Below are 27,222 nucleotides of genomic sequence, written 5' to 3' on the forward strand. Positions count from 1 at the left end.
TTATTTTGAATTATAACGACCCAAAGTACAAACATATAACAACAACAATATATATGGCCATAAGGCCATATCGACTGAAATATATTGGGTTGCCCAAAAAGTAATTGCGGATTTTTTAAAAGAAAGTAAATGCATTTTTAATAAAACTTAGAATGACAGAAGAAAGAATGCAATTACAGAGTCACAAGCTGTGAAAAAATTTGTCAACGCCGACTATATGAAAAATCCGCAATTACTTTTTGGGCAACCCAATACATATGTGAGCTATATCTAAATTTGAACCGATTTTAATGAAATTATATACATGTACTGGGATGTTAATTAGAACGTATCGTGCTAAATTTTGCAAAGATCGGACCAAAATTTTGGCTACTACACCCTTAAAGTGCCATATCGGATGAAAGATATATGGGAGCTATATCTAAATCTGACCCAATTTTTCGCACACGTATGAGAACGTCAAATGAAACACCTCATGCTAAATTTTGTAAAGATTGGACCATAATTGTGGTTTCTACTGCTCTAAAAGGCCATATCGGATGAAAGATATATATGAGAGCTATATCTAAATCTAGCCTGATTTTGGCGAAAATTTGCACACATATGAGGGAGTAAAAAAAAACACCTCACGCTAAATTTTGTCAAGATTTGACCAAAATTGTGGCTTCTACAGCCATAAAAGGCCATATCGCTTGAAATATATATATGGGAGTTATTTCTACATCTGAACCGATTTTGCTCAAAATCAAAAGCGTTCGTCCCTGGGCCAAAATAAGGCATGTGGAAAGTTTTGTGACAATCGGTCAATAACTGCGACCTGTTCCTTGATCACAAGAACACACGGAGAGACAGACGAACATATCTTAATCGAATCAGGTAGAGATTCTAAGCCGATAGGTATACTTATCAATGGGTCTAGCTCTTCTCCTTGTTAGCGTTACAAACAAATACACAAAGTTATAATACCCTGCACCACAGTGGTGTTGTAGGGTATAAAAAGTTGTAAACAATTCTATTTCTAAAAAATAAAAATCCCCATAAATCCTACACTTATTTGTAGTTGCACAAAACTTGCTTCCCATCTGGCAACGTTCATTAAAGAGCGCGTAAGCCCGGTTAAAAAAAAATTAACGGAAAGAAAGAGAAGCAACGAAGTCGTCTTTATGTCTGTTGGCACAACACAAACAGACAAACAAACACTTGTTGCTATAGATACGATCGACCTGACTGATGATGGTCGGGTTGGTAAGGCGATCGCCAGTCGAGGGGTAATAACAACGACAACGAAACGACAAGTAGCTGCCGCATTGAGTTAAGCTGCTCCGAGTTGGGCTGCTGCTGGGTTGTTGGGTTGAGTGATTAGCTGTGAGGGCGGGTGGTGGCGTTTGAGGTGACGATGTTGGGAGAAGTTGAAACATTTTTCAAAACAAAATCCACAGCCAAATACCGTGGACGTCTGTCTCAGTGTTTACTTTTTTTTTTTTGTTGTTTCAAATGTGTTGGAATGAAATTTTGCTTTGATTTTATAAAAGACAAGGTTTGAGCCATAAACGAAAACAGTTGTATCTCAAACTTTGAAGAGTAACAAGTGAAAATAAAAAATAAAAATAATAATAAAGAAATAGAAAAGCAACAACAACAACAAGACTAGAGAAAAACTAACAGTAATAAGAAAATTTGAGAAATAGTAAAAAAATTAAAAGCTATAAAAAAAAATTGAAAGAACAATTAAACGACTCAGGGAAAGAAAGAATTTCTTAACTTTTAATGTAAATACTTTTTGAGTACGAAAATAAATTTTGATTTCTTTTAATTACTTAAAGGCCCTTTGGCATTTCAATGTTGACTTTACTTCTGAGAATTTCATGGTTGGCCTGACTTTGAAAATTGCCGATCGCTTAAAAAAATCCATAACCGTGAAAATTGCAAGTTTAAACGCATTGCTGAAATCCATAACGTGACTTTGATTGCAATAAGAATATTTTCAAATCGCAGCGTGATTCGTTTACAATTTTTAGTTGATTTTTTTTTTTGGCTGGCTGGCTGCATGCGTAAGAGACCTGGCAATCGCTGGCTGGCTTACTGACATTGCATAACTTGAGGGCAGGGGGATTTTGCGCATGCCCACCTGGCCTCATCTCGCCAGGGCGCGAAGGCCGCGAAGTTAAAATCACCACTAACCACACGACTGAGTTATTATTATTACTGTTGTCGGTTTTCCTGCTCTAAAGTCAAAGTCAACGTCAGTATTATGGCCACTGCATGAGCCGATCGACTACAAAGCTACTGGAGAAGCCAAAAATTATGACAAGTTTAAAATTTATGTTATAACAATTTTCAAGTTTAATGACCGGCTGCTGTTGAGAGAGGAAAACAAACAAACACAAAAAACATCAACAACAACATATGGAAAAACCTAGCTGTATTTAAAAATTAAATACAATTAAAATAAAACACAAAAAAAAAACATTAAAATAATAACCGAAAACATTCCACATTGTCAACCTACAATCAAAAAGTGAGTGTTTATCCTAATTATAAAATTCCAGGGAATTTAAAAAGCATCATCAATCCCAAAGAGACTAAATACAGCAGTGTACATAATCCCCTCCGCACACCCAATTCAACAAACCCCCGCATCACAAGTGCCTCAGACTTTAAGCTTTAGATTTTGTGTGATTTTTTGTGTGTTTTAATTTTTCATCTTCAATTCAATTAAAACGTGTATTTTATAATCCCTGCATTGAATATTTTCAAACACCAAATAATATAAAAAAGATTGTGAATAAGCCCAAAAAAAAGTAAAATAAAATATAATTTGGTGTCAAATTTTATGATACTTTAATACAAGTGAAAACCTCAAAAAAAAATCCAAAATATTCCACAATGAAACCGAATCCGGCTTCAGATCACGTTTACTTTAACGATGGCTTTAAGTGTTCTTCGATCAGCATCAACACCAATCTCAATGAAATGAATGGCGATGCAAATGGTGCTGGCAGCGGCAATGGATCACAGGGATCCAATGAATTTATATGTAAGTACAATTATTTAAAGTATAAAATAATACTCCATTGTAGCTCAGAGGTTTGCATGTCCGTCGGCAACAACATGAGAAAAAATTTTTAAAAAACAGAGCCAAACTTTGAATACCCACCACCTCGGGTATTTATGTAAACCATATTTTGTCATAATGCGATGAAAAATGCACTATTTATGCACCCAAGGCAAAAATTGCAAATTTTGCCCATGAACATTCCACTAAGAAACAGGGGCAAACTTCTCACATATCAATGAGTGCAGTCCGATTCTAGTTTTAAGCCCAATGACAAGGGACCTCCTTTTTATAGCCGAGTCCGAACGGCGTGCCGCAGTGCGACACCTCTTTGGAGAAAAGTTTTACATGGCATAGTAGCTAAAAAATGTTGCCAGCATTAGGAGCGGAAAACCACCGCTGAAAATTTTTCGGATGGTCTCGCCAGGATTCGAACCCAAGCGTTCAGCATCTTAGGCTAACCTCTGCGCTACGGTGGCCGCCTAGCCACCCAAGGCAGCTATATCCAAATATGGTCCGATTTGGAGCAAATTCGGCATGGGCATTGAGTGGTCTAATAAATACAAGTAACCGTTCACTTTTTGGCAGCTTTATCCAAATATAGACCGATCGGAACCATATAGGACACGTATGTCGAAAAGCCTAACATAAGTCACTGTGTCGAATTTCAGCAAAATCGAAAAAATAAATGCGCGTTTTATAGGGACAAGCCTTAAATCGAGATATTGGTCTATATGACAGCTATATCCAAACCTGGACCGATCGGGGCCATCTTCAAGAAGGATATCGAAAGGTCTAACACAATTCACTCTCCTAAATTTCCAATCGAACAAAAACTGCGCTTTTATGAGAGAGATCGGACTATATGGCAGCTATATCCAAATCTGAACCGATCTGGTCCAAATTTAAGAAGAAAACCGAGTGGCTCAACACATCTCACTGTCTTAAATTTCAGCGAAATCGGATCATAATTGTGGCTTTTATGGGCCTAATAGCTTAAATTGAGAGATCGGTCTATATGGCAGCTATATGCAAATCTGGACCGATCTGGGCGAAATTGAAAAAGGATGCCGAGTGGCCCAACACAACTCACTGTCTTAAATTTCAGCGAAATCGGATAATAAATGTGGCTTTTATGGGCCTAAGACTTTAAATCGAGGGATCGGTCTATATGGGGGCTATATCATGATATATCCCATCTTCGAACTTAACCTGCCTTTTAACCAAAAAAAGATTCCGTGCAAAGTTTCAGCTCAATATCTCTATGTTTAAATCCTGTAGCGTGATTTTAACAGACGGACAGACAGACAGATGGACAGATAAACGGACAGACAGAGGGACAGACAGACGGACGGACAAACAGACAGAAGGACAGACATGGCTAGATCGTTTTAGATTTTTACGACGATCCCGTATATATACTTTATAGGGACATAAATGGATATTTCGATGTGTTGCAAATGACATCTTCTTGCCCATCTTCGAACTTAACCTGCCTTTTGACAAAAAAAAAGATTTCGTGCAAAGTTTCAGCTCAAATATCCCTATTTTTAAATCCTGTAGCGTGATTTCAACAGACGGATTGACAGATGGACAGACAAACGGACAGACAGACGGACAGACAGACGGACAGACAGACGGACAGACAGACGGACAGCAGACGGACAGACAGACGGACAGACAGACGGACGGACAGACATGGCTAGATCGTCTTAGATTTTTACGACGATCCCGTATATATACTTTATAGGGACATAAATGGATATTTCGATGTGTTGCAAATGACATCTTCTTGCCCATCTTCGAACTTAACCTGCCTTTTGACAAAAAAAAAGATTTCGTGCAAAGTTTCAGCTCAAATATCTCTATTTTTAAATCCTGTAGCGTGATTTCAACAGACGGATTGACAGATGGACAGACAAACGGACAGACAGACGGACAGACAGACGGACAGACAGACGGACAGACAGACGGACAGCAGACGGACAGACAGACGGACAGACAGACGGACGGACAGACATGGCTAGATCGTCTTAGATTTTTACGACGATCCCGTATATATACTTTATAGGGACATAAATGGATATTTCGATGTGTTGCAAATGACATCTTCTTGCCCATCTTCGAATTTAACCTGCCTTTTGACAAAAAAAAAAAAAGATTTCGTGCAAAGTTTCAGCTCAAATATCTCTATTTTTAAATCCTGTAGCGTGATTTCAACAGACGGATTGACAGATGGACAGACAAACGGACAGACAGACAGACAGACGGACAGACAGACGGACAGACGGACAGACAGACGGACAGACAGTCAGACGGACGGACAGAGCTAGATCGTCTTAGATTTGTATGACTATCCCGAATATATATACTTTATAGGGTCATTAATGGATATTTCGATGTGTTGCAAATGACAAGACAAAATGAATATACCCCCGTCCTTCGGTGGCGGGCACAAAAATGTCAGCAGTGGTTTCCGCTCCTAGTGCTGGCAACACTTGTGAGAAATTTGCCGTTCGTAATTCAACCGGCTGATTGATTTGACTTAATTTAGTTATAGAGTGAATGATTTCAATGTTCTATGACCTCTTGAAACTTTTCTGTGCCTTTATTAGCAGTATTAATCCAAATAATTGTAAGACTTTAAGATGGTTTAAAGAAACCGATCGCGTGGGTTCATACCCCTGCATGAAGATCAGAGAGATTTTCAGCGGTGTTTATTCCCTTTCTAATGTTGCCTACATTTATGAGGTGTCCTGCCATATTTAAACTTTTCTTCTGATGTCGCTATGCCTCACGCCGTTCGGACTCTGTATAAAAAAGGAGGCCCCTTATCATTAAGCTTAAACTTTAATCGTACTGTACTCATTAATATGGGAGAAGTTTCCGCTGTGCCTTAGTGGAATGTTTATGGGAAATTTAAGCCATTCTAGGCATGTCCGTCTGCCCGTCCATCTGTCTGTCCGTCTGTTGAAAGCACGTAACTTTCGAAGAAATAAAGCTAGGCGCCTACAATTAAAATACTTCTTATTAATGTAGGTCAGTTGAGACGGGCCAAATTGGTTCACGTTTAGATATAGCTCCCATACAAACCAACCACCCGTTTATACTACTTCAGTCTTTAGTGAGCGCAATTCTTATCCGATTCGGCAAAAGATTTGCACGATAACTATTCCTATGACTTCCTATAGATAAATAGATGTGCTAAGTATGGTTTGAAACTGTCCAAACCCTGATATAGCTCCCATATAAACCGATTTCCTGAATATACGTCTTTATCCTCTAGAGGGCTACGAAAATCCTATTTGGGTAACCAGATAAGAGTTCAATTTAGATAAAATTTTACACGGTGACTTCTTAAGACCTCCAGCGAATTTACCAAGTATAGTTCCAATCGGTCTAAAACCTTATATCACTGAGAAACCGATCTTCCGAATGAACTTCTTGGGCGTCTATATGGCGAAGTTTTGCACGAAGACTTTTCCTTTGACTTCCAGCAAATGTACCAAGTATAGTTCCAATCGGTCTAAAACCGAATATACTTCTTGAGCGTCTATATGGCGCCATTCTCATCCGATTTGACTGAATTTTTGCACGATGACTTTCCCATGATTTCCAACAAATGTGCCAAGTTTAGTTCGACGTGGCCTAAAACATGATATAGCTCACTAAGTTACCAATCTCCCGAATATAATTCTTGAGCATCCATATCGCGCAATTCTTATCCGATTTGGCTGAAATTTTGCACGATGACGCTTCCTATAACTTCCAGCAAATATACCAAGTACATTTTTAATCGGTTTATAACCTGATATAGCGAATATACTTCTTGATCGTCTTTATGGCGCCATTCTTATCCCATTCGGCGGAAATTTTGCAAATTGACTTTTACTATGACTTCCAACAAATTCACTCAGTTTGGTTCTTATCAGTTCAAAACTTCATATAGCTCCCATATAAACCGATCTTCCGAATATACATCTTGAGGCTCTAGACAACGCAATTCTTATCCAAGCTTATAAAAATCCCATGGAGATTTCTTGTTATTTTTTAGTTTCTGCCTCTAAAGAAAAACTGTCCAAATAACTTGGCAAATGCTATCTATGGTGGAGGGCATATAAGATTCGGCCTAGCCGAACCTAAAACGCTTTTACTTGTTTTTCTTTTAAATCTTTCCCTGAATACTCCAGAGAGCTGGGCTAGACTTTTTTCCATACCATAGGTTTTAGTGTTTTTGAACACTAGGAAATATTTTATTGCATTTGTAAAGAATGCTGTGTGCTTTATCCTAATAATATGTGTGGTGAATATATATTTAAAAAATATAAAGAAAAAACTATGTCGGACTTTTCCAAAATTACGTATCAGCAGTGTACTTTAAAATAGAATTACACTACGATGACAAGCTATGAGATTAAATATTGTGCGTCAGAAATGGTATTTGATCTATGTTCCAAAATGGGGACCTCTGACGCTGCACCAACCATTTAAAATAATTTATTTATTAAATTCATGGAACAAGGGTGCGTATGATTATTAATTTATAATTATACCCACATTCGCAATACGTCATACGCAGCCTGGGCCACTCAAGTTCAAGTGTTCAAAAAACATACTAGGCAAATAATTATTAGCGCATCAAAACGCCATCATGGCTGACACGGGCTACTTTTTTATACCCACCACCGAAGGATGGGGGTATATTCATTTTGTCATTCCGTTTGCAACACATCGAAATATCCATTTCCGATCCTATAAAGCATATATATTCTTGATCGTCGTAAAAATCTAAGACGACATAGCCGTCTGTTGAAATCACGCTACAGTCTTTGAAAATAGAGAGATTGAGCTGAAACTTTGCACATATTCTTTTTTCTTTCCACAGGCAGGTTAAGTTCTAAGATAAGTGATACTGGACTATACCTTGATATAGCCCCCTATAGACCGATCTCTCGATTTAAGGTCTTAGGACCATAAAACTACATTTATTATCCAATTTTGCTATAATTAGAGACAGTGAGTTGTATTAGTTTAATCGGTAACCTTCTTAAATTTGGCCCAGATCGGTGTAGATTTGGATATAGCTGCCATAGAGTCCGATCTCTCAACTTAAGGTCTTGGGCTCATAAAAGGCGCATTTATTGTGCGATTTCGCTAAAATTTAGGACAGTCAGTTGTGTTTGGCCTCACGATATCCTTCTTAAAGACGGCCCAGATCGGTCCAGATTTGGATATAGCTGCCATATAGACCGATCTCCCGATTTATCAAAACAATAACCGGGAAGGTTTTCACTAAAAAGGGCTAGGATTTGAATTGGAGTGAAGGAATGTGTGGCCTAAAGCACACTCAGCTTCACATATGTCTGGCCGACAGCGACATTTACATGATCAGACCAACATAGTGTCCTGTTATACGCAACACCTAAGTTCCTTGAGCTAGAAACAATATCAATATTCTGAGTATTTATTACTATATCTGGGTTTTGTATGGAGAAGTGCTTATTTTTATAAATTATAAGCCATTTTTACTTTTGGGGATTTAAAAAAAGCCCATTTGCAGTAGCCCACCTATACACTAGGAATCGGATCTTTATTGAGTTTCGTTATGCATTTATTAAACTTATGCCCGGAACCACATATATATTTGGACATCGTCTGCATTCATCATAACTTCGCGGTGAATTAATTCAAGTGGAAGACCATTTGCGTATAACGAAACCAGTAACGGTCCGATTATCGAATCTTGTGGAACTCCTTGGGGCAAGGGCCTAGATCTCGTGTCGCCTACGGTTTTTTTTTTTTTCTTTTTTTTTCGAAAATACGAGTGTTGTCTCGATTCGATTCAAAATCTGTTATACCTCCCATATGAACCGATCTCCCGATTATGCTTCTTGAGCCCCTAGTTGTCCGAATCGGCCAAAATTTGCATAATGACTTATCCTATGATTGGAGGTCATACGTGCCAAGTGTAGACTGAATTGGTCTAATCTCTGATATAGCTCCAATATAAACTGATCTCTCTTTTGCACTTCTTGGGGCTGCAGTGGGCGCAGATCTTCTTTGATACGGCTGAAATTTTGCACAAATACTTTTTCTATGAGCTTCAACATACGTGGCAAATATGATCTGAATCGGTCCATAAACTGATAAAGCTCCCATATAAATCGATCTCCCGATTTTACTTCTTGAGCCTCTATAAGATACAATTCTTATACGATTAGGGTGAAATTTTGCAAATGACATCTACTATGGTCTCCAATATCCAAGCCAAGTGCGGCCCCAAACCGATCCGTAACCTGATATGGCTCCAATAACATAGCAATTCTTATCCATTATCTTTTGTTTGCCTATAGAGAGATATCGGACAAAGAACTTGACAAATGCGATCCATGGTGGTTTCGGCTCGACTGAATTTAGAACTTGTTTTCTCTTCATTTCTTTTTCTCTGATCAATTTTATTAAATGATTTTTTTTTACTTAATGTCAACAAGTTATGGCACGCTTTTTGCTTTCTTTCAGTATTCCAAATATAGTGAATAGGCATATTGCATACTTTGTTATGATTGTATCTAAGCAAAGCAGTTATTTATATATAGACAGTGTTTGTTTAAGAAAACTTTGCTCCCAATGGAATGCCTCTTTAAACAATGCAAAATTAATATCATCGAAGAAAAACAAACAATGAATGTACCCATTATATATCACCTGTATTTGTTATTAAATTTTTTAAATATTTTTAACTTATCAACCAAATTCCTTTATGTTTTTTTCAACACAAAATGTTGACATATTTATGCATGGTGATACATTTGAATATTGCACAGTGGAAAATTTTTTACAAAAACAAAAAAAAAAACAAATACTGTTTGAAAGCTTGATTTTTTTAAACTATGTGTCCTTCTTGGGAACAGCTGTGGCAAAATATTTATAACAAGATAATGTAGGTTATATACAAAAGGGTTGCCCACGATAACCTTGTGTTTCAAATGGTTTACAAAAAAGCCATAAATCAATTAAACATTTGACACATTGGTAGCGTATTTAAAGAAGTTTAAATGGATGACCTAACATGCAAAAATGCAAACTTCTCACATATCAATGAGTGCTGTCCAATTCAAGTTTAAGGCCTATACATGCACATTACTTTAAAATGAATTGAATGATTAATAAATGTTGGCACTCGTTACATTTTGTATTTTACGTTGTTGGTATCTATTCTTTCCATCTCTGCCCCTTCGTCAGATGAAAACTGTAGACCCATTGATACAGGCCCGCCGTTGACAAACTGACCACATTAGTTTATAAAAGTAAATAAGCAAATAGATGTTATCTAATCCTCTACAAGTGTTCATAAATTAACAGCAGTTTTGTGAAGGAAAGTTGCGTAGGCATTCACATTATGTCAACGTGTAGTGTACAGTTTTTTATACCCTCCACCATAGGATGGGGGAATACTAATTTCGTCATTCTGTTTACAACACCTCGAAATATGCGTCTAAGACCCCATAAAGTAAATATATTCTTGTTCTAGCCATGCCCGTCCGTCCGCCTGTCCTTCCGTCTGTCTGTCCGTCCATCTGTCCGTCTGTCCGTCCGTCTGTCTATCGAAAGCACGCTAACTTTCGAAGGAGCAAGACTAGCTGCTTGAAATGTAGCACAAATACTTTTTATTAGTGTAGGTCGGTTGGGATTTTAAATGGGCCAAATCGGTCCACGTTTTGATATAGCTGCCATATAAACCGATCTTGGATCTTGACTTCTTGAGTCTTGAGTGTTTCGGTACAATTTCCAACAACTGTGCGAAGCATGGTGGAAATTAGTCCATAAGCTAATATAGCTGCCATATAAACCGATCTGGGGCTTGACTTCTTGATCCTCTAGAGGGAGCAATTCCTATCCAATTTGTCTGAAAATTGGCATGAGGTGTTTTGTTATGACTTTCAACAACTGTGCTGAGTATGGCGCAAATCTAAACATAACCTGGTATGGCTGCCATATAAACCGTTCTGGGGTCTTGACTTCTTGAGCTTCTAGAGGGCGCAATTGTCGTCCGATTTGACTGAAATTATGCACGCGGTGTTTTAATATTACTTCCAACAACTGTGTTAAGCATGGTCTAAATCGGTTCATAACCTGATATATGTAAATGCTATATAAACCGATCTTGGATCATGAATTTTTGAGCCGCTGGAGGGCGCAATTCTCATCCGATTTGGCTGAACTTTTGCATGAGGTGTTTTGTTATGATTCCCAATAACTGCGCTTAGTATGACGCAAATTGGTAAATAACCTGGTATAGCTGTCATCATGATCTGGGATATTGATTTCTTGAACCTCTAAAGGACGCAATTCTCACCCGATGTGGCACAAATTTTGTACATCGTCTTCCCTCATAAGCTTCAACATACGTGGGTAATATGGTCTGAATCGATCCATAGCTTGATTCAGCTTCCATATAAACCGATCACCCGTTTTAGCTTCTTGAGCCCCTACAAGTCGCAATTCTTATCCGAATGAACAGAAATATTACACAATGACTTCTACAATGTTCAGCATTCAATTCGTTTATGGTCCGAATTAGACTATAACTTATTTTTAATTACATAATGTTTTTGTGGGCTTTCGAGAATGAAACCTGTGTTCCATGCATGCCACGATTCTGCGTTTACAAACGCCTTACCAAATAAAGATTTAAGAGCCATTTATGATTAAAACTGGTATACATACACATTTTGTAGGAATTCACACACAATATCAACACTGCATGTTGACAATATTTACAACAACGCCTGTATATGATATTGACACCATTGGTGCATGAACTTGCATTGCTTTTTTCTATGAGTGTTTAGCATCTTAAGGAATACTTATATCTGGCTGAAATGTTGCCAAACACTTCGATGTAGACGCCTTGGATTGTAAATGAGTCATAATGGACCACCTTTTGATGCAAATTTGCCCATGAATATTCCATTTTAGGAACAGGGGCAAACTTCCCATATATCAGTGAGTGCTATCCGATTCGAGTTACGCTCAATGATAAGAGGCCTCCTTTATGCGACAGCTCTTTGGGGAGAAGTTTTTACATGGCATAGTACCTCAAAAATGTCGCCAGCATTAGGAGGGGATAACCACAGCTGACAATTTTGTTTCTGATGTTCTCGCCAGGATTCGAACCCAGGCGTTCAGCGTCATAGACGGACATCCTAACCTCTGCGCTACGAAAGCCTCCAATGGACCTTTTAATGCCACTTCCATATGTAAGGTAATTCAGCCCTTATTGAAGACAAATTTTCTATGATTTAGCTGATGTAATGTTCAATTTATTGCTGCTCCACTGTATGGCATTTGCTAATTGAAATATAGTTTAAAAAATCCCCATTTAAAATGCAGAAAGGCAGGCGTTCCATTAAATCTACTTTTAGAGTATCTTCAAAAATTTCGCCCAAAAAAAATAAAACATAATGAAATTTTATATCGACTGAGATGATCCAAAGTGGCATCATTCATAAATTATACGATTGTTTCAGTAAATTGTCCAAAGTGTTGAAATTTATTTAAAAACTATGCAATATTTGTTTTGCTAACAAGACGTTGATTTGGTTTAAGGTATTTAAACCAACGAAATAAAAAAGAAACTTGTCTTTTAAATCATTCCAAAGTAGGTGTATAAGCAGCAAAAATCTATGGCAGTTTCGAATCGTCGAATGCATTAGTTTGCTTGGAAGAAGCTCCCGTTTAGAGGGAAAAAAAAGCAAAATGCCTTATAGTAAGCAGGTTTTATATCTAACCCATGAAGAGCGTTCCCATTTACACTAAAGCCTAATACTGACTTCATTCGCACGAAAATTGTCTATTAATTGATTGCGAAATAAGCCGCACTCTATTAGATGAAATAACACAAACAAAAATCATACAACGACACACAACAATAGCAACTATATTGAAACAGTTGTTAGTGATCCAGTTCGCGATCAGTTGATTACATTTGCAATTAATTGCAGCGCAATTTATATTGACGCAGCGACAAGTCGCTACTACAATATTTTGTATTTTGTACGGAGTGGAGTGTGTTTGCACTTTTTTCGTCACCCTTTTTTATAATGCTTATTGACAGTTGTTTGGGCAAAAAGTCGAAGTCAGTACCAGGGATGGAAAAGTCAGTATTAGTACTTTTTTCAGTACTTTTCTGATTCGTGGAGTATTGTAGTACCAAGATAATATATTCATTCACTGGTAGTGGCAGTTGCCCAACACAAAAATATTGAGTGCACTATCTCTCAAAATCAGTGATTAGTGCAACTCTGATTTTGAGCATGTTACTAGTTCGCGCTATTTTTCGTTGTTTCTGTGTGTTATAATTCTTAACTACAATATAATACACACGCACACCATCAAAACTCGTTGACGCGAGAAAAAATTGTACTCTGCTGTTCACGGTACATTAACTGGTAATTATGTCATGCGTAGTAAAGATCCCATATATTATTAGCGGAATTTCCATTTAAATTCATCCTCAATAGGATACCGATGGATCCATAAGAAGGTCGAAAACAGTTAAGTACGGTTTATGTTAAGTTACGGTTTAAGTTCGGTTTAAAATTCCTGTCAAAATTTCGAAGGGAAACATTGTGATGTCTTAAAAAATTTGTACGTGAAATAATTTGGTTTTTAACAAAGCAAGCTTGATTTCTCCACTCGAATAACATCTGACAATTTCGTATTGAAATTATAAAATTTAGTAGTAATTTAATAAAATCGTTTTACAAACTTATTTGCTGACCGCAATGTATATTTGCAAATTTTGCCCATGAACATTCCACTAAGGAACAGGGGCTAACTTCTCACATATCAATGAGTGCAGTCCGATTCAAGTTTAAGCTCAATGATAAGGGGCCTCCTTTTTATAGCCGAGTCCGAACGGCGTGCCGCAGTGCGACACCTCTTTGGAGAGAAGTTTTACATGGCATAGTACCTCACAAATGTTGCCAGTATTAGGAGGGGAAAACCACCGCTTAAAATTTTCTCTGATGGTCTCGCCAGGATTCGAACCCAGGCATTCAGCGTCGTAGACTCTGCGCTTGCATTTTTTATGCGAGGCTCAAAAAAAGGATATCATAAAAGTTTACGATTTTGATATTCTCTAGTCAATTTTAGCGAAGGCTCAATCGTAGGAACTACACAAAAAAATTTTAACCTTAACACCAGTTAATATGAATGAAATGTAAGGTTAATTTGCTTATTTAGAGTTCAAAAACTGTTTAGTAACTTGTAAATTCACTTTTCTTACTTTTGGCAACATTTTACTTCTCATAAGTAAAATATGAACGCATAGAATTCATTGAAATAAGATAAATCCTTGAAAATTTATTTGGAAATTGGAAGTCCGAAGTGCGAAGCTGTCTCGAGGTGCGAAGCTGTCCCGAGGAAAATTGATTTAAAATGTTTCATTACTTCATCCGCGATTTTATGGAAAAAATTTAAAATAAATTTTAAGCTAAAAATTAATCTGAAGACATAATAATTTTTAGTTAAGAATTTACTAATATTAATTTCAAAAACAAACTTAAATGCTGAAGATTTGGAAATCGTAAAAAATTTATTTAAAAAATAAATAAAAAACATACTTTCTTTTAGTTCATACCATAATAATTAAAGAAATATATCGCCAACAACATAGTATCGTTAATATCCCATCACCAATATTCCAAACGAAAACGTGTAGTAAAAATCAGAAGAACGATCAATCGGATGAAAATTGCGCCCTCTATAGGCCGAAAGTATCTTATAGTATAGGCCCAAAGTATACATTCGCTGTCGGATCGCTTTATTTTGTTAAATTTATCAAAAAATTGAACTTTGCCAATAGTATCGGCAGGAAAAATATCAACTAATATTCAGACAAAAAATAAAATATCGATAGTGTCAGCTCTAATATCGCAGCTCTATATCGCATGCTGCAATTATATCACAAAAATAAATATTTATCTTTCACTGAATGGTTTATATTTATTTCTGTGTTTCCTATAAGGGACAATAAAACATTTGCATTATAATGAAGAGTAGTTTACACAAATGTTAAAGATGCTTACTTGATGCTGTATTTGTGGTCAAGTAATTATTTTTTATTTTAGATAGGAATGGTGAAATACACTAAGTATTTCATCGGCAGGAAAAATATCAACCAATATTCAGACAAAAAATAAAATATCGATAGTGTCAGCTCTAATATCGCAGCTCTATATCGCATGCTGCAATTATATCACAAAAATAAATATTTATCTTTCACTGAATGGTTTATATTTATTTCTGTGTTTCCTATAAGGGACAATAAAACATTTGCATTATAATGAAGAGTAGTTTACACAAATGTTAAAGATGCTTACTTGATGCTGTATTTGTGGTCAAGTAATTATTTTTTATTTTAGATAGGAATGGTGAAATACACTAAGTAAATTTTCTTTGATTATACAACAGTTTTCTATTTGTAGGGAAAGCACACACTTGTATGAACCGCAAACGCCTTGTTTATTTTTATACCCTCCATTATAGCCAATGATGGCGAACTCAATTTTAAGATTCTCAATTTCCAAATTTTTAAGGAACATTTTCCTGGGTAAAGGTGTTTTTACTTGATATTAAAATTTTGTTCTTTCTTAAATGATAATTTTATAAATCTTTATTTTCCCAGTAAGGGAAAGAGTGAAAACGAAAAACATTTGGAGAGTTTTTGCAAATGGGAGGTTGGAAATTTATGATGGAGATTTTAACCCCAACAGAAATTTCTTACTCACCTGAGCATTTTGTTTTGGCAAATTGTTACTGAAAAAGTACGCAGACACACCTAACGTTACGCAACAATCAGTAAACAAAAACAGCTGACTATGTGTTACCATCTGAATAAATTTATCGGGTCAAGATTTATCGACAGGATACGCAATAAGAATATATTCAGAAAAATAAATTCCATTGGTTTATTACGAGCTGACATGGGGCGGATTAATATCCGCTCCCTCTTTTCAACCTAAGCTAATCTAATACGAGCTCTGTTGTCTCAGCTTCCATGTGAGTCAGGGCTTAAATCTTTTTTCTCTTTTAATTCTAAGTCAGCCATTTCATAGGTATGTAAGCACATTGAGATATCGATTTCCGACCCTATAACCATCAATGATTTCTTGAGATGGCAAAGTTGATCTAGCCAGGTCCGTACGTCTTTCAATCAAAATCTGTCTACAAATAGATAAAGCCGATACCCTGATTTGACTGTCTGAGACCCTTCATGCCTTAATATCTAGAATGTAAATTACACATACACCTAAGCCTATTACTGGCTTAGGTCTAAATTTGTATTTTTATTCCCTTGAACAAATTCCTGTAACCTATAAACACAACTAAAGACCTTGCGTAAGAACCCTAGCTTTTGTTTCGCGATACGATTGTCTTCGAGTTTTTTTTGTTTTTTTTTTTGAGTGAATACATTTCTTTCAGAATTGTTGTTTGATTCGGTCTATATTTTCAGGTATTTTTCTTAAGTCTACTGTTCGCAGTAACACATTTGTCACGGACACATTGACATAATCCCTGTGTGCAAATGAATGTGTCGAACATATGTCACGGAAACACCAATTAAAATATTTTTATAAATTTACAAAAACTGTTGTTCTCAGTTAAATATTAACAATGGCAACGCAGACAAGTACAATCATTATGACAATTGTCAAGTCACTCACAATCGTATGGGAGTCTGAAACCTTAGATGGAGCAAATGTGTTTCTATCACCAACACCAGCTCCAGCCGCCTTTATTTATTGATTGTCATTACTGTTATTATTGTTGGTGGCGTCATATATCGATATCGATTTTTTATGTATTATTTCGATCTTTAAATTCTCTCTTAAATAATCTAAAAATTCCATTCTACATAAAATGAAGCAGGCAGGTATCCACTTAAAAGCGAAATTTATTAAACTCTACGCCATGAGCTGTACTTAATTGACTGCTGCGAACCATGGTATGCATCTATTAATCACTTGCGAATTCATTCCGGCACTTGCTTCCCAATTTTAAGTGGTCACTTTACCATTTTTTCGGTAGTCAAAAACAGATATATTTTTGTGTTTTGTCATTTTAAGCATTTGTTATTACTCAAAACTAAGCGTTTTTTTTCTACGAAAAAGTAACGCCGACGCCGCCGCAAAAATTCCGCAACAAAACAATTTGCAATTTCATGCTCAGCTTAAGCTCAGGCTCATCACACCAAATTATGAAGGTGGTGGTGGAGGTGGTCGAGTGCCTGTCTACCTAAATGAGCAACGCCGATCAAGTAATTATCCGACGTGCGTTGTATAAAATCCGTTATTTGAGAATATATACATACAAGCATTTGTTTCTCTCGCATTGAGTGTGTTTGGAGTTTTTGTTGTATATATTATTTGTTGTTGTTGTTGTTTTTGTGGAATTTGCAATTAGAGTAATAAAAAAAATTCGATTTGATTTTGTTTGTGTTTGTTTGCTATGAAATTGAAATCCATCTTAAAAGTTGTTACGAATCATTCAATGAATCGTAGATTCGTGGCAAAGCTGCTTTCATAAGGGGGGAAAATAATAATAGGGTGAAAAATTCACAAACGAGACTTTCTTGTGTAAAGGGGTTGACCATTTTATTGGCACGTGGATGATATTTGCCTGTATTCAGCAACACTATTGCCATAACTCAATTAAGAGCGTGTTAAATTCGGCCGGGTCGAATCTTATATTCATATACCCTTCACCATGGATAGCATTAATCAAGTTTTTTGAACGAATTGATCATAGGTAGACCGGTGGTTAATATTTATTAGTCAAATCGGTTTATGTGGGAGCATTGTTCTATAAAACACGGCATCTAAAATTTCATTGAAATCGAATAATAAATGCGTCACCAGTGGATCAAGAAGTCATGTCGCAAAATCAGTTTACATAAAATCAAAAAAATAATCCATTAGCCATAAACAAAATTTTCGACAAGTAAACATCTTTAGTAAAAATCCCAAAAAAGTCCCTACATACTAAATTTTGTGAAGATAGTTTAAAAACTAACACATCGTTTAAAAAACTACATTATTCCAAATCAGGTAAAAATATATATTGGAGCTATATCCATCTGAACAGATTTTTTTACAGTTTCGGTAGGCTTCGCCCCTTGGCCAAAAACGGCTTGTGCAATTTTAGGAATATTGCCAGATCAGTTTACACAAACGCAAAAAAATAATTCTTAGCCATAAACAAAATTTTCAACAAGTAAACTTCTTTTGTAAAAAAACATCAGAGTATCGTTTAGGACAAAAGTGCAAGATCTTTTATGATAAATTTATACAGACGGACATAGCTAAAACTTATCTGAAATTAGTTAAGAGTTGACCCTCATTTTTATTAATGGGTCTATGTATGTCTCTTCATACAAAAGCGCTAACGTAACTGTGAATGGTGAGCGTAACCGTGAGATGATATCCAACTTTTTTTTTGCCCAAAATGCAAGAGTTTGACTTGCATGGCATATGGTTTCAACAAGACGGTGCCACATGCCACACAGCACACGTTACAATGAACTTATTTAGAGGCGAGTTCGGTGAACATTTTATTTCACGTTCGGGACCGGTCAATTGGCCGCCTAGATCGTGCGATTAGACTACTTTTTGTTGACCTATGTTAAATCTCATGTCCATACAGACAAGCCCGCTTTAATTGACGCATTGGAAGACAACATTAAAACATTTGTGCGTGAGATAGTGGTTATCAGCCAAAAATTATTGAAATTTGGGTAACATTATAGATCGATGTTTGTCGCCATCTCGTATTCTACACAACTATTTTTTAACGGCGATATAAATGTCTTGGCTGCAACCGAAAATTTCGCTAGTGGTGCCAAGGTATATTCATTTACAGGTAGCGGCATTTGCCCAACAACAAAATATTGAGTACACTATCTGTCAAAATCAGTGATAAGTGCAAATCTGATTTTGTGTATGATAGTAGTTCGCGCCATTTTTTGTTGTTTATGTATGTTATGGTTCTTAGCTATAATACACACACAACCAAAACTCGTTGACAGATAGTGAACTTCGCGAAAAAAAATTGTACTCAGCTGTTTACGTTACACTACCTGGTAATTATGTCTTGTGTGGTCCATAGTCAGTTTTATTGCAAAATCAAAACCTTTTAGGCCATTTATACGGCACATCATGATCGTACTCATCGGGTGTACATGTTGATAACGGCTTTTGCCAAAAACGGTATATTGATGTTTCCTTTTCTGATTTTATTTTATTTTCCATACCTTTCTGCTCTTGTTATAACTTTATTTTGGGCAGAATGTGTTTCTCGATATCTGACAAGTAATGATTACACATTTTTGTTTTAAAGGTAATCGATATAGGACAATCACCGAAAAAATCAAATGATTTTGATTGTTCAGCCATGATTGATGGTTCTTTGTATATGTAACGCATACACTCTTATTTTTAGCAATACTATTACAATGACCACACATCATGATGTGCCATGTAAGACAAAAATAAAAAAAACTTACTCACTGACCTCACCTTATAAGTGCACCTTATACGTGCATTACTGGAGCTGGCAAAACATCGATGGCACTAGCGATATTTAATTTCTTGTCTGAATATCGATTGTTATTTTTCCGATGGATACTATGGCAAAAGTTAATTTTTTTGCAAAAATAAACAATCCGACATTCAATGTATCCTTTAAGATACATTGCGCCTATAGAGGGCGCAATTTGCATCCGATGACGCTAACGATTTCTCTCATGACTTCCAACTGACTTTATTAAGCTTGGTTTTATTTGGTTTGTGCATTGATATTTCTTCTATTGTACATAAATTGGTCTCCTGATTTTTTATTTCTCAATTTTGTTTGAAATATAGATGATGGGAAAATAACGATAGTATCGATACTATCGATATATGTTATTAAAACTATCGAATGTAAACAGCATGACGCAAACAGATTGCCATTGATAGCAGAATTCTGTTTGCGGAATGTTCTTAGATAACTCTAATTTATCTATATTCACAAGCACCACAAACTAGTCCAGCTGCAAGCTTCAAATTCTTTATCAATATATAATGTATATACGAATGGTTTCAAGGGTTGCCAATATAGTTTTTTTCGACATTTTCCTCATTACAAGCAGAGTGCTAATTCTTCGTATATTTGTCTACAACGTTTCGCAGCATACCGCGAGAAAAACTGAACAGAATACCCTGCTTTAGTTGTTATATGCATATTTAGTATTCCAATTGGGCTTTCATCAAAATTCTATACAAGTTTAGTCACTGGTATGCATCACAATCACGTGAAAAAGACAAAAGACCAGTTTGTGTTATTATTTTCGAATGCTGGTAGTCAAATATATTCAAATTTTTAAATTCGTTATTTAATTTGATGTTTATGTTACGTTTTGTCACGTGAGATTGTCAGAAGACAATCAGCATAACAGAAGCTGAGGTGTGATGTTATGTGATACGAAACAGGAATGCAAACCATTTCACTGTTTTGCTTGGATTGTCGGTGGTTCGTGCAAAAATGTATGGAGTTTTGTTTTAGTTAAACTAAGATTTTGGCAGTGTCGGTTTGTTTATTTTTTTTACGTAGTTTCCGTAAAGAAACGCAAAGTCTAAGCATTTTTGAGTGAGAGGTTTTGGAGTACTTATAGGTGATACTAATAGATAAAGAAGTAAGCAGCATTTTGTAAACAACCACATTTGTTTTTGCAAATAATTCAACAAAAAAATTAAATAATAAAGGGTGTATCGCTGTGATTTCTTTCATGGTTGACTAATTTTGTTTTGATTTTCCCAAACAATTGCCATTTTATTCGTGTTTGATGAAATCGTGGAAGCTAACGATTGGATCATCCAACATGTCAGTCAGCCTCAAAATGATTGTAATTGTCGCTTTGGTATATCTCCCACATTTTCCACTAAGGTATCTGAGACGACGTTGAGTTTAAGTTGTTCTCCAATAGTAAAATGTTTTCTAAGGCCCTAATCATTTGCTTATCAACGTTCCAAACACATTACAAAATTATTAGACACTATTAAATTTTCGTAGCTCGTTGCACGAGTTGGGCATTGTTATTGGGAAATAATAGTCTGAATAGTATAACGAATATTTGAATAACATCATTTACGGCGAGAGAGTAGACTTGAGAGCATAAAAATTTTACCCATAAAATATGATATTCACGTGTTCATGCTGTGGCGGTTCTAATTGCTGAAATATGTTAAGTTGTTAAATATAATATATTTAATAGTATAACACTTTTGCTTAATAACGTTTATAGACTGATGATATTTTTTTTCTTTCTCTGCATTGTTTTCAATTGTTTAGGAAACATAGCTCATAAAATGAGAGGCAAAAGTAAATGATATTACATTCCACATTTGTTTAATAATAGAACAATAAATAAATATCTATTTTTCACAACAGAACAGCTGTTAGGCATAGCCACTTGGTTATAAATATTAATGGCAAGACCCTCAACCGCAATACTATAAAAAATCTAAAATTATTTGAAAGAAGCGGGGAATAACCCAAAGGTTGCAAGTAATAATGAAATTGGAAAAGAGAGAATGAAATCCTTTATTTTAAAATATCTAATAAAAATCATGTTTTAACTGTATATGTTAAGAATGTTTAATTTGAGATTACGTTGAGAAAAAAATATGTTTTTTTAATTACGGTAAATAGTTTATGATATTTGGATATTTTATGATATTTGGATAGTTTGGTACAGGTGTCTTCGGCGATATTACTAAAAACCCTCCAACGACTCATGAAGTTGTTTTTAATCCTTTATTGAAGATGTTTGAGTCCCAACTTCAATAAAGAACTAAATTTTTTTTTTATAAAGGGTTTTACCAGATATTTGACTGAGATATTCGCAACAAAATTTTACAGTACAGCTCATAAGAAATGTTACCAAAATTTCTTTGTACTTTTCCATTCAAAATGTGCAGGAGAGTAGGTATAGCCTTTATCCTCACTTGCTTTTTATTTGAATTGAACAGCTGGTTTGCATAAAACAGCTGTTTAATGCTGCAAATTTCTGCTGGAAAAAAAACCTACAGTAAAAAAGTTTTCAATTACCAAATTCTCAAAAATTTAGCTTGCTCTCACGCACTCCCCCGCTCTCATCTGCTGGCAAATAAAGTACACGAACGACTTCCAGTAAAAAATTGTGCAAATTTGCACAAATTTTAGGGTACACGAACGCATTTACCGTTTTGACCGTTCAGGACTCCTACCAATAATCAAAGTGCATTTCCCAATATTTGACGTCCTTGTCCCGGAGCACCTCGGCCACAGGGCCTTGGTAACCCTGCAGCCCTCAGCGCCAGCCCATACTAAATCTGTGCATTCGCCGTCGCACTCAAAGAGTCCATCCGCAATCCAAACCTGGTCTCGCTTTGTTCCACGCCACTCCTTGATGGCCCGGAATAAGACAGAAGTCCCCAAACGTCCGAGAAGCCCCTGCATCTCGCCATAAATAAAACCTGCAGATCGTCGTCGAAAACAGATCCGCCTGGCACATAGTCCGTCGCGTCGCCATTGCCATGTAGTGGTTCCACGCCAGCGGCCTTTCGTAGAACAAACGAATGCCCAAAATCTGAAGAGCACCACGTCTCTGACTCCCTCAACTCCGAAATCAGTATCGTTGCCATTCCCATATATCTTCTCCAACACACTCGTCTTCTCAAGGGCCCGGTGTCACACCAGGCAGAATCAGCCAAACCACCTCTGTGTACATCCAGCGGACCGTCCTCGGCCTAAGTCTCCAACTCTTACCTATCGAGTTGCGACATGAGTAAAGCGCATTCAACCACACCCCAAAGCTTTCAAAATAGCCCGTTGTGTTTTTCCAGCCCATTATAACACAATCACAATATTAAGGCGGGGTTGCATACCATGCGCCCTCATGTGCTTGCGCACATACATACGCCTAATCATCACAGCATGCGTTCTTTGGTTTGAGTTACATACAACTTGCTTTTTGATGCACACAAATTTTTAAAAATTACTAAATTTATGGTATTTCCAAATTGCGTTTCAATTAAAATTGTCAATAAAAATGTTTAAATGAGTTTAATAGGAAATTTCGCCGAGCTAATAGACGGCCAATAGACAAGTTTTGAACAGTAAACAAATTCAAATCATATATTTGGAGGCGTCAAGACATTTAAAAGTTATAATTACCTTTGTCCGCTTGCGTACCTTTGTTGAAAAACTTCAACAAAATATCTTAATTTACTTAAACATATTTACGTCAAATTATTTGCACCAACACAATCCTACCATCATATTAGGCTAGGAATAATTCAAGGTGGATTTAAAAAGGAGTTCTCACGCGAACAGCTGTTTATAGCCGACCGGGATTGACGGTATTAAAATCACAGATTTTTGTTGTTATCTTCTTTCTCTCATAATCTCTGCTTATGTGCGCACACAAATTTCTTTCTGTTTGTTGGCAAAACGTCGATCAGTTTGATGGCAAAATGACAAAATGGCGGATTGCACCTTATGATTTGTAGTTGTTGTACAAATGAGACCACCTTTAATTGTTTCGCCATGGCAATAATTGTGCCATATTGCTACTTTTGAGTCATTAGCATTTTCAAAAGCATTTTGAGTCAAAGGGCATTCTAATTTTTCACACATTTTTCATTTACTATTTTTTTATATGGATTTTGACATTTGTTCACGTGAAAAGCCAAATAGAGTACAAACCCTGACGTAGATAAAATGTGTTTCTAAATTGGAATATAGATATAATGGCTTCGCATTTTCTGTCATTAAGCTTTAAGTAAGGGCCCTGCAGGTGCAATGAAAACCTCCTCTATCATACCCCTGCTTACATGTTTTTTAATCCCTTTGTTTAGATACGATCCAAACATGTAACACCTTATTTAAAATCTCATAGTAACACCTTACAGAAGAGGGTTGTTTTTAAATCTTTTCAAGAGGCTTTCTACCTGTTTGGATGCACAAGTGTTATGTCTATGAGCCGATAAGAGAAGTGGAAGACAAGAAAACGAGGGAATTTTACAGATTTCTTATACCTGTTTTAGAACTGGCTATAAAATACTCTCCTCCAGTACATTGCTTTTCATCTGTATTTTAGTCTAATTTTAATACTCTGCCGAAGAGGTTGTAATAAGAGATTGATTTTTAACTGCATCTAATCTCCGTCATTTTTAAATATGCATCTCATTTTCGAAAATAATGGTACATTTTATGAACTCATCTTATTGCATAAATTCTTAAAACTTTTCCATTTTCTTGTATTTGCAGTGACAGACGATGGCAAAAAGATTATACCTCCCATGAAGCCCATGTCCTGTGCAAAATCCTGGCTGCAGGAAAGATCGCGTAAAACATTCAAAAAGAAAATTCTACACAAACGCCTGCCCATTCTAAGGTGGCTGCCAAAATACAATGGCACAGATGCGGTGGGAGACTTGGTGGCGGGCATTACAGTGGGTTTAACTGTGATACCACAAGCTTTGGCCTATTCCGGTATTGCAGGCCTACCAGCAGCGGTATGTATTATTTTTTTCATAGAATGTAAATGTGCAAATATATATCATATATAATTGGATATGATATATACTGAACTTGATCGCACTTAGTGATTATAAAATAAAATTGAAAAATAAACAATTTTTCAAACAATTTATTTTTTTTTTAAATCCGTATATGTCTACATTTGACTTTAAAAAAGTTTCCTCCTTTTCTTCAATTTAATATTTGTTATTCATTTTTCTTCAATTTCAGTACGGTCTTTATGGTTCCTTTTTGGGTTGTTTTGTCTACATATTCCTGGGCAGTTGCAAAGATGTCCCCGTCGGCCCATCTGCCATTGTTGCCCTGCTCACATTTCAAGTAGCCCAAGGATCATGGCAAAAATCAGTGCTGTTATGTCTGCTTTGTGGAATGGTTGAAATGCTAATGGGTCTATTCGGTTTGGGATTTTTAATAGACTTCGTATCGGGTCCAGTCTCATCGGGATTTACATCAGCCGTGTCCCTCATTATCTTGACATCACAAGTTAAGAATATTTTGGGTATATCAGCTAAGGGAACCACATTTGTAGAGATATGGACGCAAATCATACACAATATAAAAGATATTAGAGCTCCGGATACAATATTGGGCATTACATGCATTGTGGTGCTACTGATTATGAGGGTAAGTAAAAAGATCGCAACAAAGAAATTCAAAACTATTTTGTAGGGAATCATATGTATATATGTTAACTCATCTATATCGAACAAAAAAGTTCAAATTTGTCTTCTTGAGTACATATTGTCCGCGAAATCGTGTATTTAAGTTAGGATATAATGACTTAAAAAAAATCTTTCAGAATCTTAAGGAATATTTGAGGTATCTCTTTGGGTGTTGAAAAATGGACATTGTAGTTTACAAAATGGAAAAATATAGTCCATTTTGTAAACTATGAATCGGTTTTCTCAAAATGTATGGAACAAAAAATCCCTTAATCGACGACAGGTCAAGGCTTCAACCTTGAACATTGATTAATATTAACTATAACTGCAGAAAATGATAATGGGGTAGTTTAGATAGACTGTTTTTATAGCGCCTCTCTAGATATTCGCCAAAGCCATTATGGAGCCAGTTGCGAATATTTGTCTTAGTTTAAAGACCATCTCGTTTCTTCCCAACACTCTCCCATATATCCAGCCAATCCAAAATGTTGTATATATTAGGGCTCTATAGATTTTACCATCCGATCCATTCATGAAAAAACTTAAAATGTTTGTATCTCTTAAAATTATATAAATTTCGTTTCGATAAAGTGAAAATGTAATGCCCACTAACTTCGCACCAATCAATTGTTGTTGTTTGAGCTTTGTTTTTGTCCGAAGAATAGAGTCCGTCAGATTTTGCAATAATTTAATCTGCATTTTCGCTGTGAATGAAGCCAGTACTAGGCTTTAAAGACTGGCTCTTTAATACTCATCATTCAAATCACTTAGGTGCACTTATTGGAAATCTTTGGCAACAAATAAATAAATAACATAAAATTTCAAGGCTCCATGAAAAAAAAAAAAAACAACATAAACTTGTCTTTGTAAATTCTCCCATGTGAGACAATGTTTTGCCTAAAGAATATATTCTAGAGTCTTCAAAGCAGACCCTTTAGATTCTCTATTGGATCTTTATTTCGGTCGATCTTTGGATCTTTATTACGGTCGAACCATTCTATTGTTTATTAATTGTAGCGCCGAGGTATTGTCAGTTTGGCATTGTTGTAATCGTTTTTCTTGCTTACAATCATAAATATTAGTTTTTAAACAGTTCGCTATATGTCGTGAGCTTGCTTACGAGATTTTGGCGCCCAGATATGCTTATAGCCAGCTTATGTTGTTTTGATACATTCTATTTATATATCCCACCTCGAAGTTGGTTTATCGACTCTTGAAAGTTTTTTTTTTTCGGATTATATATTGAATAAAAAGGGAGACAATTGCTGTTTTATTTTAGTGTATAGCGGATGCCCTATAAATTTGTTGTTGTTGTCGTATCAGTGTGTTGTCAACTGAGGCGGCAGCACTTGGCCAATGAAGCACTTCATCGGGTTAATCCGGTACGTAGATCCGGCTGCCATTGGTATTGATTTGTCGACTGAAATTGAAAAAAAAAATCATATTCAATTAAAAAATTATTGAATCAATTAATTTTTTAATTGAAAATAATTTTATTTTCATTTAAAATTTTAAATGGAATTTTTTTGGGATTTTGTTTTCTGTTTACAGATCTACAGATTCTGTGTTCATATGGGCTCGTTATGTAGATTAAGTGGCTGTTACACGCCTACTAAATAATGACTTTAAGCCAACATCTCATCAGACCTATTTCATATAGCCCTTATTCCATATGGGCAATCCTATATTGTATTCAATGTAACATCTTAATATGGCTCAAGATTATTACTGCTGTCCGCTTCTACAAGATTCGGCGATATATATATATATATATATATACAGCGGTCAAAAAAAGTATTCATCATTCAATGTTTTTTTTTTAATAAGTCTACAAAAGACAATTGGAATAAAAACATATTAAACTAATGATGCAGTAGT

The 27,222-nt window shown here is 35.9% G+C and overlaps 1 protein-coding gene across 6 annotated transcripts in view; it reads left to right on the forward strand.

The window, feature by feature from the left end:
- The first annotated feature begins 1,557 nt into the window (after positions 1-1,557).
- LOC106081861 (sodium-independent sulfate anion transporter) overlaps positions 1,558-27,222 on the forward strand; it is a 29,661-nt gene continuing 3,996 nt past the window's right edge. Inside the window, exons 1-4 of one of the 6 annotated variants that reach the window (XM_013244101.2) lie at positions 1,558-2,518; positions 2,779-3,037; positions 24,410-24,657; positions 24,893-25,306. In XM_013244101.2, coding sequence (XP_013099555.2) covers positions 2,887-3,037; positions 24,410-24,657; positions 24,893-25,306 — 813 coding nt within the window. In that variant the 5' untranslated portion in view covers positions 1,558-2,518; positions 2,779-2,886. Of the gene's footprint in view, positions 3,038-24,409; positions 24,658-24,892; positions 25,307-27,222 lie in introns of all 6 variants that reach the window. The other 5 variants (XM_059362653.1, XM_013244103.2, XM_013244102.2 and 2 more) reach the window with 5 other exon arrangements.

The sequence above is a fragment of the Stomoxys calcitrans genome, chromosome 2 (genome assembly GCF_963082655.1).
Source record: "Stomoxys calcitrans chromosome 2, idStoCalc2.1, whole genome shotgun sequence".
NCBI lineage: Eukaryota > Metazoa > Arthropoda > Insecta > Diptera > Muscidae > Stomoxys > Stomoxys calcitrans.